This window comes from Drosophila serrata, unplaced genomic scaffold, assembly GCF_035046125.1.
Source record: "Drosophila serrata isolate PLE 108 unplaced genomic scaffold, ASM3504612v1 contig_23, whole genome shotgun sequence".
Taxonomy (NCBI): domain Eukaryota; kingdom Metazoa; phylum Arthropoda; class Insecta; order Diptera; family Drosophilidae; genus Drosophila; species Drosophila serrata.
In genome coordinates this window covers 1680929-1694583 of record NW_028256921.1, presented here as the reverse complement: position 1 = coordinate 1694583, position 13655 = coordinate 1680929, and the positions used below count along the sequence as shown (strand labels likewise).

The following is a 13655-nucleotide window of genomic DNA, read 5'->3' as shown; positions in this document are numbered from 1 at the left end:
AAAACTCACCTGTGCATCGACTGCATCGAGAGGCCGGCCATGGCATTGATCGTCTCGGACTCATCGTGCTCCACCTTGAGCGTTTCGAGAGCGGACAGACCCACCGTATGCTCCAGCATCCGCACACATGGCCAGTGCGTTTGCTGTGGATCAGATAGAGAGGAAACAGAGTTAGAGGGAGAGAAAGAGAAAAGACCCTGGATGAGATCGAAACCCACCTGAATGGCTATCGTCTTCTGGAGCGTATTGATGGCATTCTGGCAGGGCGGCCGTTCCAACTCGGCCTTGGCTATCGGAGCGGCTGGATCACCGAGCAGCGCTCGCACACACTCCTGGGCGGAATCACAGATGGCGGCCAAATCATAGCCACCCTCGAGGGCAAGCACCACCTTGCCGTTGGCCAGCTGAAGGAGTTCGCGGGTCATAAAACCAAAGCAGGCAGGCGAAACATGGTAACCTCCCAACGGAGCCGGATGGCCGGTGGCCGCATCGAAGCCCGAGGAAACCAGCACAATGTCAGGATTAAAGCTCCTCGCGATGGGCATCACAACGGTACGGAATGCAGCGATATATTCGGCATCGCCCAGGGGTGGATTCAGTGCCCCAGACCATGAGATGTTCACGTTGAAGCCGAGACCGGCACCGGATCCGCACTGTAATGGGAAAAATTAGGTTATCCAAACGTTGAGAACAAGAAGAATCGGGGAAAAACCTACCTCTGTGGGTCCGCCTGTGCCGGGGAAAAAGTTGCCGTCATCGTGTCGATGTATGGAAAGATATAGAATGTCGGGACTTTGGTAGAATGCTTGCTGTGTGCCATTGCCATGATGCACATCCTGTAAAAGGGAAAAGATTGTATTAATTTTTATTATTTATACATGTAAAAGTTTAAAAGGTGATTATATTTCATGGCTATGGAGCTATTATCTAAATGAGCCTGTGAATAAACAACTGAACAAAGTTAGTACACAATACAATACATAAATAATTAAGTGAAAAACGGAATAGATAAACAATGGTTTATTTCCATTTGTGGAAATGGATACCACTCTAACATATGGTCACGGATATATCTATGATTACCACTGATTTGATTTCTTTCAAAACTTAATTTAATTTCTTTGAGACAGAGGCAAAGACAAGAGAATCATCTGGCACACTCACCCAATCGACGATGAGAATACGCCGCATCTCGGGCATCCGCTGGCGCAGTAACTTGGCCGCAATGGCAATCGAGTTGAAGAAACAGAAACCCATGGCCAGGTTTGCCTCAGCATGATGACCAGGCGGTCGGACTACCGCGAAACCGTTCCGCAAATCCCCCTTGGCCGTCTTGAAGGCCAAATCGATCACACAGCCGGCAGCCATTCGAGCAGCGGTGGCCGTATGGTTCTCATTCCACGTCGTATCCAAATCAACGCCCAGGCCACCGCACGACAAGCGAACAAAGCTTGCGGAGAGTGTGTTCTCCAACTTGGGCCTGCTCAGCTGACATTGGTTGGATCCGAAGAGCATCGCATGCGCCTCCGTATGCACTGTCTGCAGCTCCTCCTGCGTGGCCTTGCGTGCCCGCAGACGATCGCAACGCTTCACCAGATCCGTCTCGTTCAGCCGCGCCCACACGCTCTGCAACCGGCCGCTGTGCTCCGGATGCTGGGCGTTGTCGCCGCAGATGCACGAGTGCTTCATCATCAGCGGATCGTAGGCCAGGCCCGTGGTGACCTTGTGCGGTGGAGACCCACTGGCCAGTGGCTGATGGTGCTGCCGCAGATGCGTGGCGTACAGGGTGCTCATCATCTGGCGGTGTTGACGATGCGGCAGCGAGAGGTTCACAGGCGGTATGTGGTCGGCCGACGATGAGGTGGCTATCGGCGCCGGCTGCTGACCCGTATCCGGAATCTGGCTAAGACCGTGCGGCCCCAGCGGCACAAGCGGACTACTGAGTGTCCGCGAAAGCGGTCGCAACAAGCCCTTGGCCAGCTCCTCCTCCTGCTGCAGAAGCAGCAACTGTTCTCTCTGCTGCTGCAGGTACTCCTGATCGCGCAGCTTTATCCCGGACTTTGCGGAGCTACTGGCGGATGAGGCGGCAACGGCGGCAGCGACGGATGTAGAGGGCGGGTTGCGGTATGCGGCAGCTGCCGCCGCCAACGCCTCGGGCAGATTCTGGGACGTGCTGGTCGCTATCGTGCTTGTCAGCACCGTCTTGGGCGGCTTTTTCTTATCGGTGAGGTCCATTACCTCGGCGGCCGAGTCATCATCCTCCTCCTTCAGCTGCGCCTCCCGCACAACGCTCACTCCGGCAGCAGCAGCCGCGGCAGCCGCTGCTCCGCTGCGTGTGAGAACGGTCTGGCGGAGTTTCTGGTTCAGCACCTGGTGCTCGTAGGCCTGCCGCTCCGCCTGAGGGAATCACAAGAAGTGGGAAACATGTTATTGGGTAAGTTACAACTATAAATGATGCCATTCTGTCACTCACCTCACTGTTCTCGTAGTGCGTCTGCACCAAATTCAGCTGTCCGGCTCCTGTGAGCATCGGATGTCCCAGCGGCAACGGCGCCGATTGCGTCCTTCCCAGCGGCCGGTGTCCCTGCTTGTGAAGATGAACCTGCGCCACCTGGGCATCCGTAATGGGTACATTGTGCTGATGGGCTCCGTACAGAGCATGGCCATGTCCATGGGCGTGGACATGACCATGTCCGTGCCCATGTCCGTGGCCGTGACCATGGCCATGACCATGGCTATTGGTGGGCGGCAGTGAGCCAGCGGCCGCTGCTGCCGCCGCTGCAGCCACAGCGTGGAGATTAACCGCCGATCCGGCCACGCCACCCAACTGCTGCATGTAGGACGAGGACGAGGGCAGAATGGTGGAGGCGGCATGAGCCTGCGGCGGCGCCACATCGCCCACAAGCGACGCCTGCGACGATGAAGTGGAGGTGGCCGAGGCGCTGCGCACCACCGGCGACGGTTGCTGCGGTGCTATCCCCGTGGCCGGAATCATGGCCAGGGGCGCTGGCTGTCTACCTACGAACGACATGCCCAGCGGACTGTAGTAGCCACCCGGCTGTCCACCGCCACCGGCTGCGGCCACATGCTGCTGCAGGGCCGCAAACATCGCATAGTTGACCTGGGCGGCCTGCGCCTGAGCCTGGGCCTGAGCCTGCGCCTGCGCCTGGGCACTAACCTGGGCGTGCGCCTGCGCCGTGTTGGGTAAATGCGGTCTGCCCAGCGAGATATTCGGCAGCGACGGTGAGCTAAACAGCGGCAGGTCGTTGATGCTGCTCCTCTGGCCCGGCTGGTATTGGCTGCCCTCCTCGTTCTCCTCCTGGATCGGAGCACTGGTCGGTGAGCCGCGGCTGCCCACCACGCCCACTGTGAGGGCAGCGGCCGAGGGCGGTGAGTTGGGTCCCGAGTCCGGAGTGCTGTTGCAGTCTGGGGCAAAAGAAGGTAATGCAATTAGTTGGAGTCACAGAATCAGTGTATCATTAATTAAGGCAGTTAAGGCAATTGGTTTTTGGTAATGTTAATTTGAAACAGCGGTAAAAACAACAGCCATAATAGCGAAAACAGCGAAAACAAGGATTAAACAACAGATAACATCATTAAGAAATATACAAAAATGAATTTTAAATTAAAATTTTTACCAATTTAAATGTTTTATAAAAGAGTGTTTTGTATACACAACGTAGCCCTGTTTTGAAATGTTTGAAATTATAGATTTATGGTTGATTTATTGATTTTTGACCCCAAATTCGATATGCAAATCAAAATTTAAATGTTCTGATTTAGGTTTGTTCAAAAAATTTATATTCTGTTTGTAAAATCAAACACAACAAATTGAAAATTAAGGAAATAATTTAAATACAATATTTGTTCTTTAGTAAAATCTATAATGCTATATATTTTATATTTAAAATTTCGGTATTTCAAAGAAAACATAACTATACCCTTGCAGAGATTATAATTTCAGTCGGAAGCTTGTAATTATATAAAGGACTCATTTCCGACCCTATAAATCATATATATTCTTGATCAGCATTAACAGGCGAATCTTTCTAGCCATGTCGGGAGGAAAACTACATTTTTGGAATTTTTTTCAAAAAAAAGATAAGGGGTTACATTATTAAAATTAGGAGAAATCTACAAAAATTGTGATTTTAATAAATTTTGATATTGAGTATGCAGATTTATTAACATAAGAAAAACTACTATAGGAAAGCCTTTCGAATTAAAATTAATGCCTTTTTGGCTGAGCTTTGAGTTTTTTAAACTTTGATTTGTCGACAAATTTTTCTTATACAAATTTTGATAAACATTTATTCAAAGAATGTAAATATTTTAAGCTTAGTTATGAAATATTATCGACTTGATTCTATAATTAACTTACTGATTAATTAACTGATTCTAACTGCAAGGGTATATAGGGGTTTCCTTCTTTATTTAATATATAATTTATCTTTATATAATATTATTTTATATAATATTGAGCGTGATGTATATTTTAAATATTATATGGAACTTTTCTTCCCTATTTGCATTAAATATTTACTTATTTTGGTCTTTATTTAGTTACTTGATTTATTTACTGATCATTAAGTAATAGAAACATAATAATCAATTTAAGGCAAACGAAAATTAAGAATATTTTGGGAACTTATGAAGTAAGTAAACAAATTAAAGATCTGATCAGTTAAAATAATTGAATTTGTTCCATAAACTCTAAGCAACAAATAAGTTTTAAAGTTCAATTACTATAGGGCTACATGATACCCCATTTTTTGTTTGCATTCTCTACCCAATGATATATATCCCCCTGATCCCAGTGATAAACCCTTTGGATTCATTTCGATACGTACTTGTGAGAACAGAGTTCTTCTGCTGCCTGCGCTGTGCCGCTTGGAGGAGGCGCTCGTGGCGCCTCGCACCCGCCGGTCCGCCGATGCGGGCCTTGCGCTCGATGACGCTCTGCTTCAGCCGGATCTTCAGCAGGTTCGGTTCGGATGCTATATCAAGAGCGATGCACACAAGGATGTTGGACAAAGGGTTAGTTTCAACGGGGTTAGAGTTAAGACTTAGCAAAGATTTAAGCGAGACTAGTCAACAAATCTAGCAATTTGTTAGTAGACTTCATGCCCTTACTTTCTACATTCTATAATTCTCTCCCATTAAAATCAATCATCATTCTTTTTGTTACTAAAGTAAATTTGTTAAATAAACAATATATTTAACTACAAAGTCTTTAAGGAAAATAACAACTATCTATGGGTTAATTTAGACTTTACAACTCTTTTAAAGCTTTGTTTCCTATTTTACTTTCAGTTATTTATATGACTTTATAGATATTACAAATACTAAAAATAACTCATTACGTTTACTATTTATACATTGACTATCTATCAGTATTTTGCTGTTAACTAACATCCCAATTCAAGAGTTTCGTAAGTGACCTTAACGTGAACAAAAGTCTTACCTACATAAAAAATAAACCCCTATTCAACAATCTATTTATACAACCGAATGCTTACTTAAGCACCTTACGTACAGTACAACTTATCCAACAACCAAATTCCCCCCTTTTTTAATTTCCTTCTAGATTTTTTAGTGCATTCAACATTCTGTGGTTAGACAATAAATCGGGAGCAACATCTGAGCGTGGCAGGCAACAAAAAAAAGGCGCAAAAAATGCAAAACTCAGGCACTGGGAGTCCATGGTCATGACCACCTGCTGGCAAACGGCGGCATCACATTTCCTATTCAAGGGCAACAAAAGCAAAGTAAAGGCCGGCCACTCACCTGTCTTCCTCAGCGGAAAATCAGATTCATATTTGAGCAGTGAGGAGGGCGGCTGAGGTATTTTGTACGGATGCGCACTGGTCACGGTTCCGGCTGGTAGCGATTCGCCCGAGGAGCTCTTCACCACACCGCTGCAATTGCAAAGGAAGTAACTCAAATTAGTAAATATTATAAACAATTGAAAAAGCTCAATACTCTTACCGATTCCTATAGGGAGAAGTTGTCGTTGTGCCATTGGATGCCGCCGCCTGTGACTTGCGACTCATGATGAAGCACTGCCAAAGGAATAGAAGAATTGGAGCTGTGCAATTGCTTCTTGGGGAGGATGAGGTCAGGACTTACATTGAGAATCTGTTTGACCTCTGGACTGGCATTGGCGCTGCAGTTCTCCTTGCGCTTCATCACTTCCCGTTCCCTGCGATCGCGTTGTTGCTGCTGTTCGCGTTGCTGCTGCTGCTGCTGTTGCTGTTGATGTTGCTGCTGGTGTTGATGTTGCTGCTGCTGCTGCTGCTGCTGATGGCGATGTTGCTCTTCGGCCACTGCAGCAGCGGCAGCGGCGGCGGTTACCATGGTCTGATCCCGCAATTCCTGGAAAGCGCCATGTGAATTCACCGCAAACTAAATAATTACAATAAATTCGAGAGATATTTGTTTGTTTGTTTGTTTGTTGGTTTTTTCTTAAGCTTTTTTTTTTGTGGGAAGTAAAAGAAATTAAATGCATAATTGTTTAATGTCTATCTGCGATTGTTTCTACTGTTGCTTTTAGTAGTGTCCCCATATAATCTCTTATAAACCAACAAGGAAATCAATTTTTGCACTTATATTAACCCGAATTCAAGTGTCTATTCTGCCACATTTGTGAACACATAAGACTAGGTAAAAACATAGATTCTCTTGGCTTTAATGATACATTTTGCTGGAATATAATAGATGGAAGCGTTAACGACACTCGGCCTTAGTCATCGGGCATCGGACAGTTCAGTGCTCAGTTCCGAGACACTTCCGGCACGATAATATTATATTATATTATTTTATATATGTATATTTATAATTTCATTTCATTTCAATTCTCCTTTACTTCTTGGCTGTTTCTTTGGTTTGTTTTTATTTTCGATTTCTGTCTGCCCACACAAAGCCGCCACATCATTCACATCATCGTCTCGCCGTCATTATTATTATTATTTTTGTGGCCAGAAATTAAAGAGAATTAAAAACAACAGCAGCAGCAACAACAAGCAGAAGATACAATTTTAGAAAAGGCCTGGCCAGTGTCATCTACTCACTTGATACTTGTGCTCCAGCTGGAGTTTGTGCTCCAGTTCCATTTGCTTCGATTGCTCCTGGAACGTGTGGAAAAGCCGCTGCTTTTGAAGCTCCTGGCTCTTCTTGAGCTGCAAATAATCAGAAAAAAGTGTTTTGAATAAATTACTTAAGGTAAAATAAATAAAAATAGCAGTAAGACTTATCGGTTATCAATTTCTGTTATCTAAAAAACGCATAAACATAATTGGGAAAGTATAAAACTGGGAATCCCCCTGACTTGAAGTTTAAATTCATTTTTTTTAAACAAAGTAAGGAAAAATGAACAGGATATGAAGCTTAATTAAGAAACCCGATGTTTCTATACCCTTGCAGAGAAAATCCATCATATCTCACTTAAAAATGCTTTAATTTCAATAAGAAAAGCTAAGTTAGTTTTTAAAAGGTTAATAAATCCGCATACTCAATTTGAAATTTAAAAAATTCAAATTTTTGCCAACTTTTTAAGCGATGTAACCCCTTATAAAATTAAAAAAAAAAAAAAAAAAAAAAAAAAAATGGGGAAAATTTTTTTCCTTAAAACATGGCTAGATCGAAACGGTTGTTAATGCTGATCAAGAATATATATGATTTATAGGGTCGGAAATGATTCCTTCACTGCGTTTTATGGTTCTAACTGAAATGATAATACCCTGCAATCAAGTAAAGAAGCTGCAGTAGAGACTCAAACCCGCTACTTAGCCAAGACAAGTACAAGCGAGATAGATATAGCCCCCAATGGTCACTATTTTGTTGTTATTATTTCTATATTATAATTTATTATATTTCTGTTAACACAATCTTGATATGCTTTGAACCTTTAAGTATGTAGTCATCAAAATTGGTAATGCTAGGTATTATAGTCTCTAAATTTTCTTACTTACTCCTCTATCTACATAATCATAAATATCTCCTTCTGCCTCTTGAAAATATAACAAATTTTATATAATATAAGTGTCCATTTGCTAAATTTTGAACAACTCATTAATGGGGCGATACAAGAATGTTGAAAACATAATAAAATATAAAACATATTCATTTTAATAAATGCTAACACATTGATAAATGTCAAAAATAAGATTTTCTTTTATATATAACTGAAAGCAAGCGCCAAGATAATGAGTAAGTTGGTAGATATTTTTGGGATAATAACATAAGATCAGGATCTATAGGAATATTCTTTGATTGCATTGATCTTTTAGTTTAAAAATTCAATTTATGACTAATCGGAATTTCCCAGAAGTCTAGAAAGTATTTCTGAAACTATATTTATTATACTTTAAAATGGAAAATGGAAAAACAAAATCCGTCGTCTATTGATCCATAAATCATATAATATAATATTATTTTCGGTGTGTCTGGTTCTTCTCCCTCTGTTTTTCCTGATTCCAACCACACTTTCTATTTGTCATCTTTTGCGAATTTCCCCATGACCTTCCCCTCTCATATGAGTTTTCCTTCTCGGTTTTTAGTGTGTTGGTGTCACCACCATCGCCCCCACGCGTTCATTTATATTTATATTATATTATTTACACACACAACTTGTTTATATTTTGATTTGTTTTTTTTTTTTTTTTTTTTTGTCGTTTTAGAATTCGATTTGGGGAAGATACATCCTTCGTTCTTTCACTCACTTCACTCAATCAAGAATAATTCTTCCGATTTCTTTGTTCTCTCGATGTTAGTTTCCACGGAGGTGTGTGATTTTCGTATTTGTATTTTCTTTTATAGACTTTTGCCCAAGTAGAAGAGGCACACTTTCATGGATTTTCGCGTGGAATTTTTCGAAAAACTGCGTGTTTGGTTTTCGTTGAGTGGTGTTATGGTTTTCAATTCTCCGCTGTTGTTTTGTTTCCCATTTCCTATTTGCTATCCGCTATTCCGCTTTGGCATCGACATTCGCTGCTGGGAAATGAGGAGAATGGGGGAAATGTGGCGCTTTCATTTCAGTTTCACTCGGCCGACTGGCCCAACTGGCGAAAAAAATCGAATATAAAAACACAAATTTCGAAACAGTTACGACGGCGCAGCGGAAAAACTAAGAAAGAGCGATCAAAGCGGAAGAGAGGTGGAGAAAGATAGAACTTGGCGAGAGAGAGAGAGAATAGGAGAAGATTTGGGCAGACAAATGGGCGGTTTTCATGAGATAGAGATACATCCGCAGCAGCATCAACAATTGCATCTTACATGGGTTCGAGATCTGATTAATGTGGATTTAAATCAGTAAAATAAATCTCAAAAAACTCATCAAAAAGCATACACAACATTAGGATTTTCTTGTTAATAAAAATACATTTTTCAATTATTCAAAAATTAAGAAAAGAAAAAGCATAAAGAAAAGCAAATAATTGTTGCTTCGATCACTATTTAATATCAAATCGATCTTTTAAACTGTGAAACTTTTGATAGTTTTGATTTCATTTAAAGAATTAATTGTTATTATTGATAAAATATAGATCAAGCTACTTATAACATCAATAGAATAGTTTAGATAGTTAAGATTGATTTTGAAAAAGTAATCATTGTGATCAATAAAGCATTATCATATTGTTTTTATGATTCATAGATTCGATTGCTTTTGAAAAGGTAATCGTTATTTTTGATAAAAATATATATCGAGCTACTGATAACATTAATAAAACAATCGATTTCGATATTATGATCTCTATAACTTTCAATAGTTTTGTAAAACGTTATCGATATAATCGAAAACAAAATGTATATCGAACTACTCATAACATTAAATAAAGTCAATTCGTCGCGCTAAAATTTAAAAGGAAACTTTTCCCATACATCGCATCACTTCGATTCCTAGAAAACTGCAGTCCACACACCACCACACACCACACCAACCCACTCCCCACCCAGAAACACCCACCACCACCCCCTGCAGCTTGCACAACATTATATATACATATATTCGCCAGTTGCTATGGCCAGTGGTATAATTATAAATACCTGCGCTATAATTATAGCGGGGCAGAAGACAACACACAGACACGCCCATATAAATAGAAGCACTGCGCTGATCGGAGCGGGTTAAACAAAAATTAATAAATAAATAAGGAAAGGGAGCGGAGGTGGAGTCACAGATAATTGAAATTAATAGCGGAAAAATGCTCAATGATGACGAGAAGCGAGCAAGGTATTTCCGGAAATTGCTAAGAAAATAAATACAGTGAATCGATCGATAATCGATTCCAGCTCGATCTATTTTAAGCCAGTATAAGCGCTTGTTTTTTTTTTTCAATTAATTAATTGCAGGAATAACAAATATAAATTCTCAAAGGTATGGGTAACTAAACAGTTTGGGGGATTTCAAATAAATTCATGTGAGCTTTAGACATTTACATCTTAGGATTAAAGCCTTGGTTTCACAAGTATTAATCAGATAAAATAATAAAACAATTATTAATCAAATTGCAATTAAAGCTACAGATTTAATAACGATTTGTACAGGTCTCCATACTAAAAAAAGCAATACATTTTCTATATTTTTCCCATTGACTTTCAGACAGTTACAGATCCTTGTTTTAATACCTTTCAATATAGCTTTGAAATCTGATCAAAGATCTTTTTTTTTTTAATATCCATGGATAATACTTTAGTATACCAAAAGTCGTTTTCCTAATTTAACAACCAAATTCCAATGCTTTTGCCATTCGCTATTCTTGCCTAATTTGTGGGCGAAGATCAAAGATCAATGATCATCTTCATTAAGATCTTGTCAAACCGCCCTCTCTCCCACCACCACCACCCACTCTACCATCAATTTTTGCTAATTTGCATTTTGCTCGTGCCACGAAACCACAAAAATAAAATACAGAACAAGAACAAAAACAAGAACATTTAGAAATTAGAAAATAGAAAATGTAAAAACAAAACAGAACACAAAATACTGAAAGAAAATAGATGGCGGAATTCTATAAAACATGTTCACTGATTGGCAATTGTTGTTATTGTATGCGTGATCTAACCAGCCAAATGTGTGCGTGTGTATTTGTGTGTATTTTAAAAATATAACCCGCAGAGTTTATAAAAGAACAAAAATAAATTCAAAGGAAAAACTGAAAATAACAAAAACGGCAAACGCTTTGATGATGAAAAACGAAGGCAACTCAAATGGGATGTAAATGGAAAATGGGCGAGATACACAGCGGAAAAAGTAGTGATCGTTTTCTATTTTCACTTAATATTTATTATCCTAAATATAAGAAGGTTTTAAGTTTAATTAGTTTAATACGTTTGTCTTGTGATATGTCCATCTTTGTCTATATTTTTAACAGAAGAAAACAAGTTAGAGTTACAATCAATAGACTTCAAGGAAAATATATAAATTAATAATAAAATAATTAATAAAATTAGCGAAAAATTAATAAATCTACATTCGAAAGAGTTTAATATCGTATTGCCTTAGTCCAAAACCACGGTTCGAAACCTTGATTAGCCATTTGAGATAAGTGCGAGCGGAATAGAGATAGAAGCTAGCAATATTATATTCTAATATTTACAATATATATCTTCCAAAATTGCATATTTAAGTTTTCGAAGATATCAATTTATATAAATACATATTTATAAAAATTTGTATACCTTTTCAGTTACTTTAGCACAGATTTTAATTAAGATTATTTTAGCTAAAGTATTGCTTGTCATAGGGTATTCCATACACAAAATGTATAACGTATGCAATTATACTACCTCCTTAATTAATTTCTCTCTGTGTAGCCCGGCGCGTTGGGTGATGGGTGGGACAGTGGGCGGTGGGGCGTGGCAAAAAAAAAGAACAAAAACAAGAAGACCATTGGGCCGCATATAAAACACTCTTTAACCCTAAAAATAAAAATTTTCAAACGAAAACAAAACAAACGAAATGCGACGAAACAGCAACCGAGAAAAGCCAATGGATGAGAGAGAAAAACTCGACAAAAATAAGAAGGCAAACTGCAGCCAAAAATCGAGGCATAAATAAATCCCCGAGACTATAAATTGAATGCAACCAGCACCAGAAATACAAGGAACAACAAGACCAAGATGCTGCACAAAGACCAGGGGCGTCGTTGGGGAAAGGGGGGGGCGGTCTCAAGCAGGTGGGCCAAATGCACATGCTGGCCATCATATGCCCCAGCTACAGTGGACACACAATAAGAGTGATTGGGAGAGAACAACAGAAATCGAAAACCATACAGGGCGGAAATCCTAGGAGATTTCTTAGGAGGTGACTTTAAACATTTTCACAAGAAAGAAAACTCACTTAGGAAAGCCGAGAGTTGTATACCCTTTGCAGTATGCAAATTAATCAAGGAATTAAAATAAATCTTAGCCAAAGCAAAAATGCATTAATTACATCTTAGAATGTTTTATGGAAAGCATATAGTTTATAATTAAATAAAAAAGAAACAAAAAATTAAACTAAGTTTATGAACTTGGAGATTATAATCAGAATCAAATTAGAAATCGATCATAACTGAGCTTAAAATTTTCGTATTTTTTAAATCATTGATATTTTAATACGACAATTTTATCAAAAAATCAAAGTTTAAAAATCCCATATCTCAGCTAAAAATCCATTAATTTTAATTTGGAAAGCTTTCCTATGTTAGTTTTTATTAGGTTAATAAATCAGCATACTCAATTTAAAATTAAAAAATTTTCGAATTTTTGACAATTTAAACGATGTAACCCCTTTCCTTTTTTTGGAAAAAAAATTGACAATTTTTGAAAACATTTTTTTTTCTGCCGGAGATATCTAGAAAGATTCCCCTGTTGATGCTGATCAAGAATATATATAATTTATAGGGTCAGAAATGACTTCTTCATATAATTACAAGCCTCTGACTGAAATTATAATACCCTGCAAGGGTGTACAGAATGTATTAAGTTTTTACATTTGAAATATTTTGAAAAATCTGGTACAAGCCTTTAAATTCTACAAATAATACCGCAAATATGGGACTATAAATCAATAATTATCAATACAATTTTAGCGTGGAAACAAAATATATAAAAATAAAATTAAAACATACCAAAAAAAAAGTAATTTATATTAAAATCGATTAAACTCATTCATTTTATATAAATTATTAGAGATAAACTATCTACTTGTATCGATGGAATAAATATAATAGAATAGAAAAAATAGTTTCCCAAGTCCGACATCCAATTAATTATAAAATCAGTATCAATATCATTACTATGGAATATTATGTGCAACATTTACTTCAGAGCATGTCCATCATAGGCATCGGGACCTTCACATCCCATCGCTCAGACTTTTCTCGCTCGCTGTGCGGCTCTCTTGACTCGGTTTCCGTCTATTTTTAGAGGATTTTATTTAAAAAATGCGCAAAAACTCATACATATTTTCGTAGTGAAAACAATAAATATAGAATCATTAAGTTGTACACGCGTTTAAATTTAGACTCTCAACGAGAGGAGCCGCAGCATCGCCATCGGACGCACACATGCGGCTGTGGAGGAGAACATGGGCAATGGGCAACGGGCAACGGGCAATGGGAAATGGGCATGGACACGGGCATGGGCATGGCTAGGAGCAGGAGCCAGAAGAA

The 13655-nt window shown here is 39.5% G+C and overlaps 1 protein-coding gene across 10 annotated transcripts in view; it reads right to left on the bottom strand.

The window, feature by feature from the left end:
• HDAC4 (histone deacetylase 4) overlaps positions 1-13655 on the bottom strand; it is a 30320-nt gene that overhangs the window by 2403 nt on the left and 14262 nt on the right. For 3 of the 10 annotated variants that reach the window (XM_020950573.2, XM_086830581.1, XM_086830573.1), the window contains 10 exons: positions 7071-7178; positions 6130-6405; positions 5989-6062; positions 5788-5918; positions 4851-4997; positions 2474-3426; positions 1165-2397; positions 717-836; positions 219-653; positions 10-143 (listed from right to left, as the gene is read on the bottom strand). In XM_020950573.2, the coding sequence (XP_020806232.2) occupies positions 10-143; positions 219-653; positions 717-836; positions 1165-2397; positions 2474-3426; positions 4851-4997; positions 5788-5918; positions 5989-6062; positions 6130-6405; positions 7071-7178 (3611 nt within the window). Of the gene's footprint in view, positions 1-9; positions 144-218; positions 654-716; positions 837-1164; positions 2398-2473; positions 3427-4850; positions 4998-5787; positions 5919-5988; positions 6063-6129; positions 6406-7070; positions 7179-8720; positions 9053-13655 lie in introns of those variants that run through there. The other 7 variants (XM_020950574.2, XM_086830602.1, XM_086830575.1 and 4 more) reach the window with 4 other exon arrangements.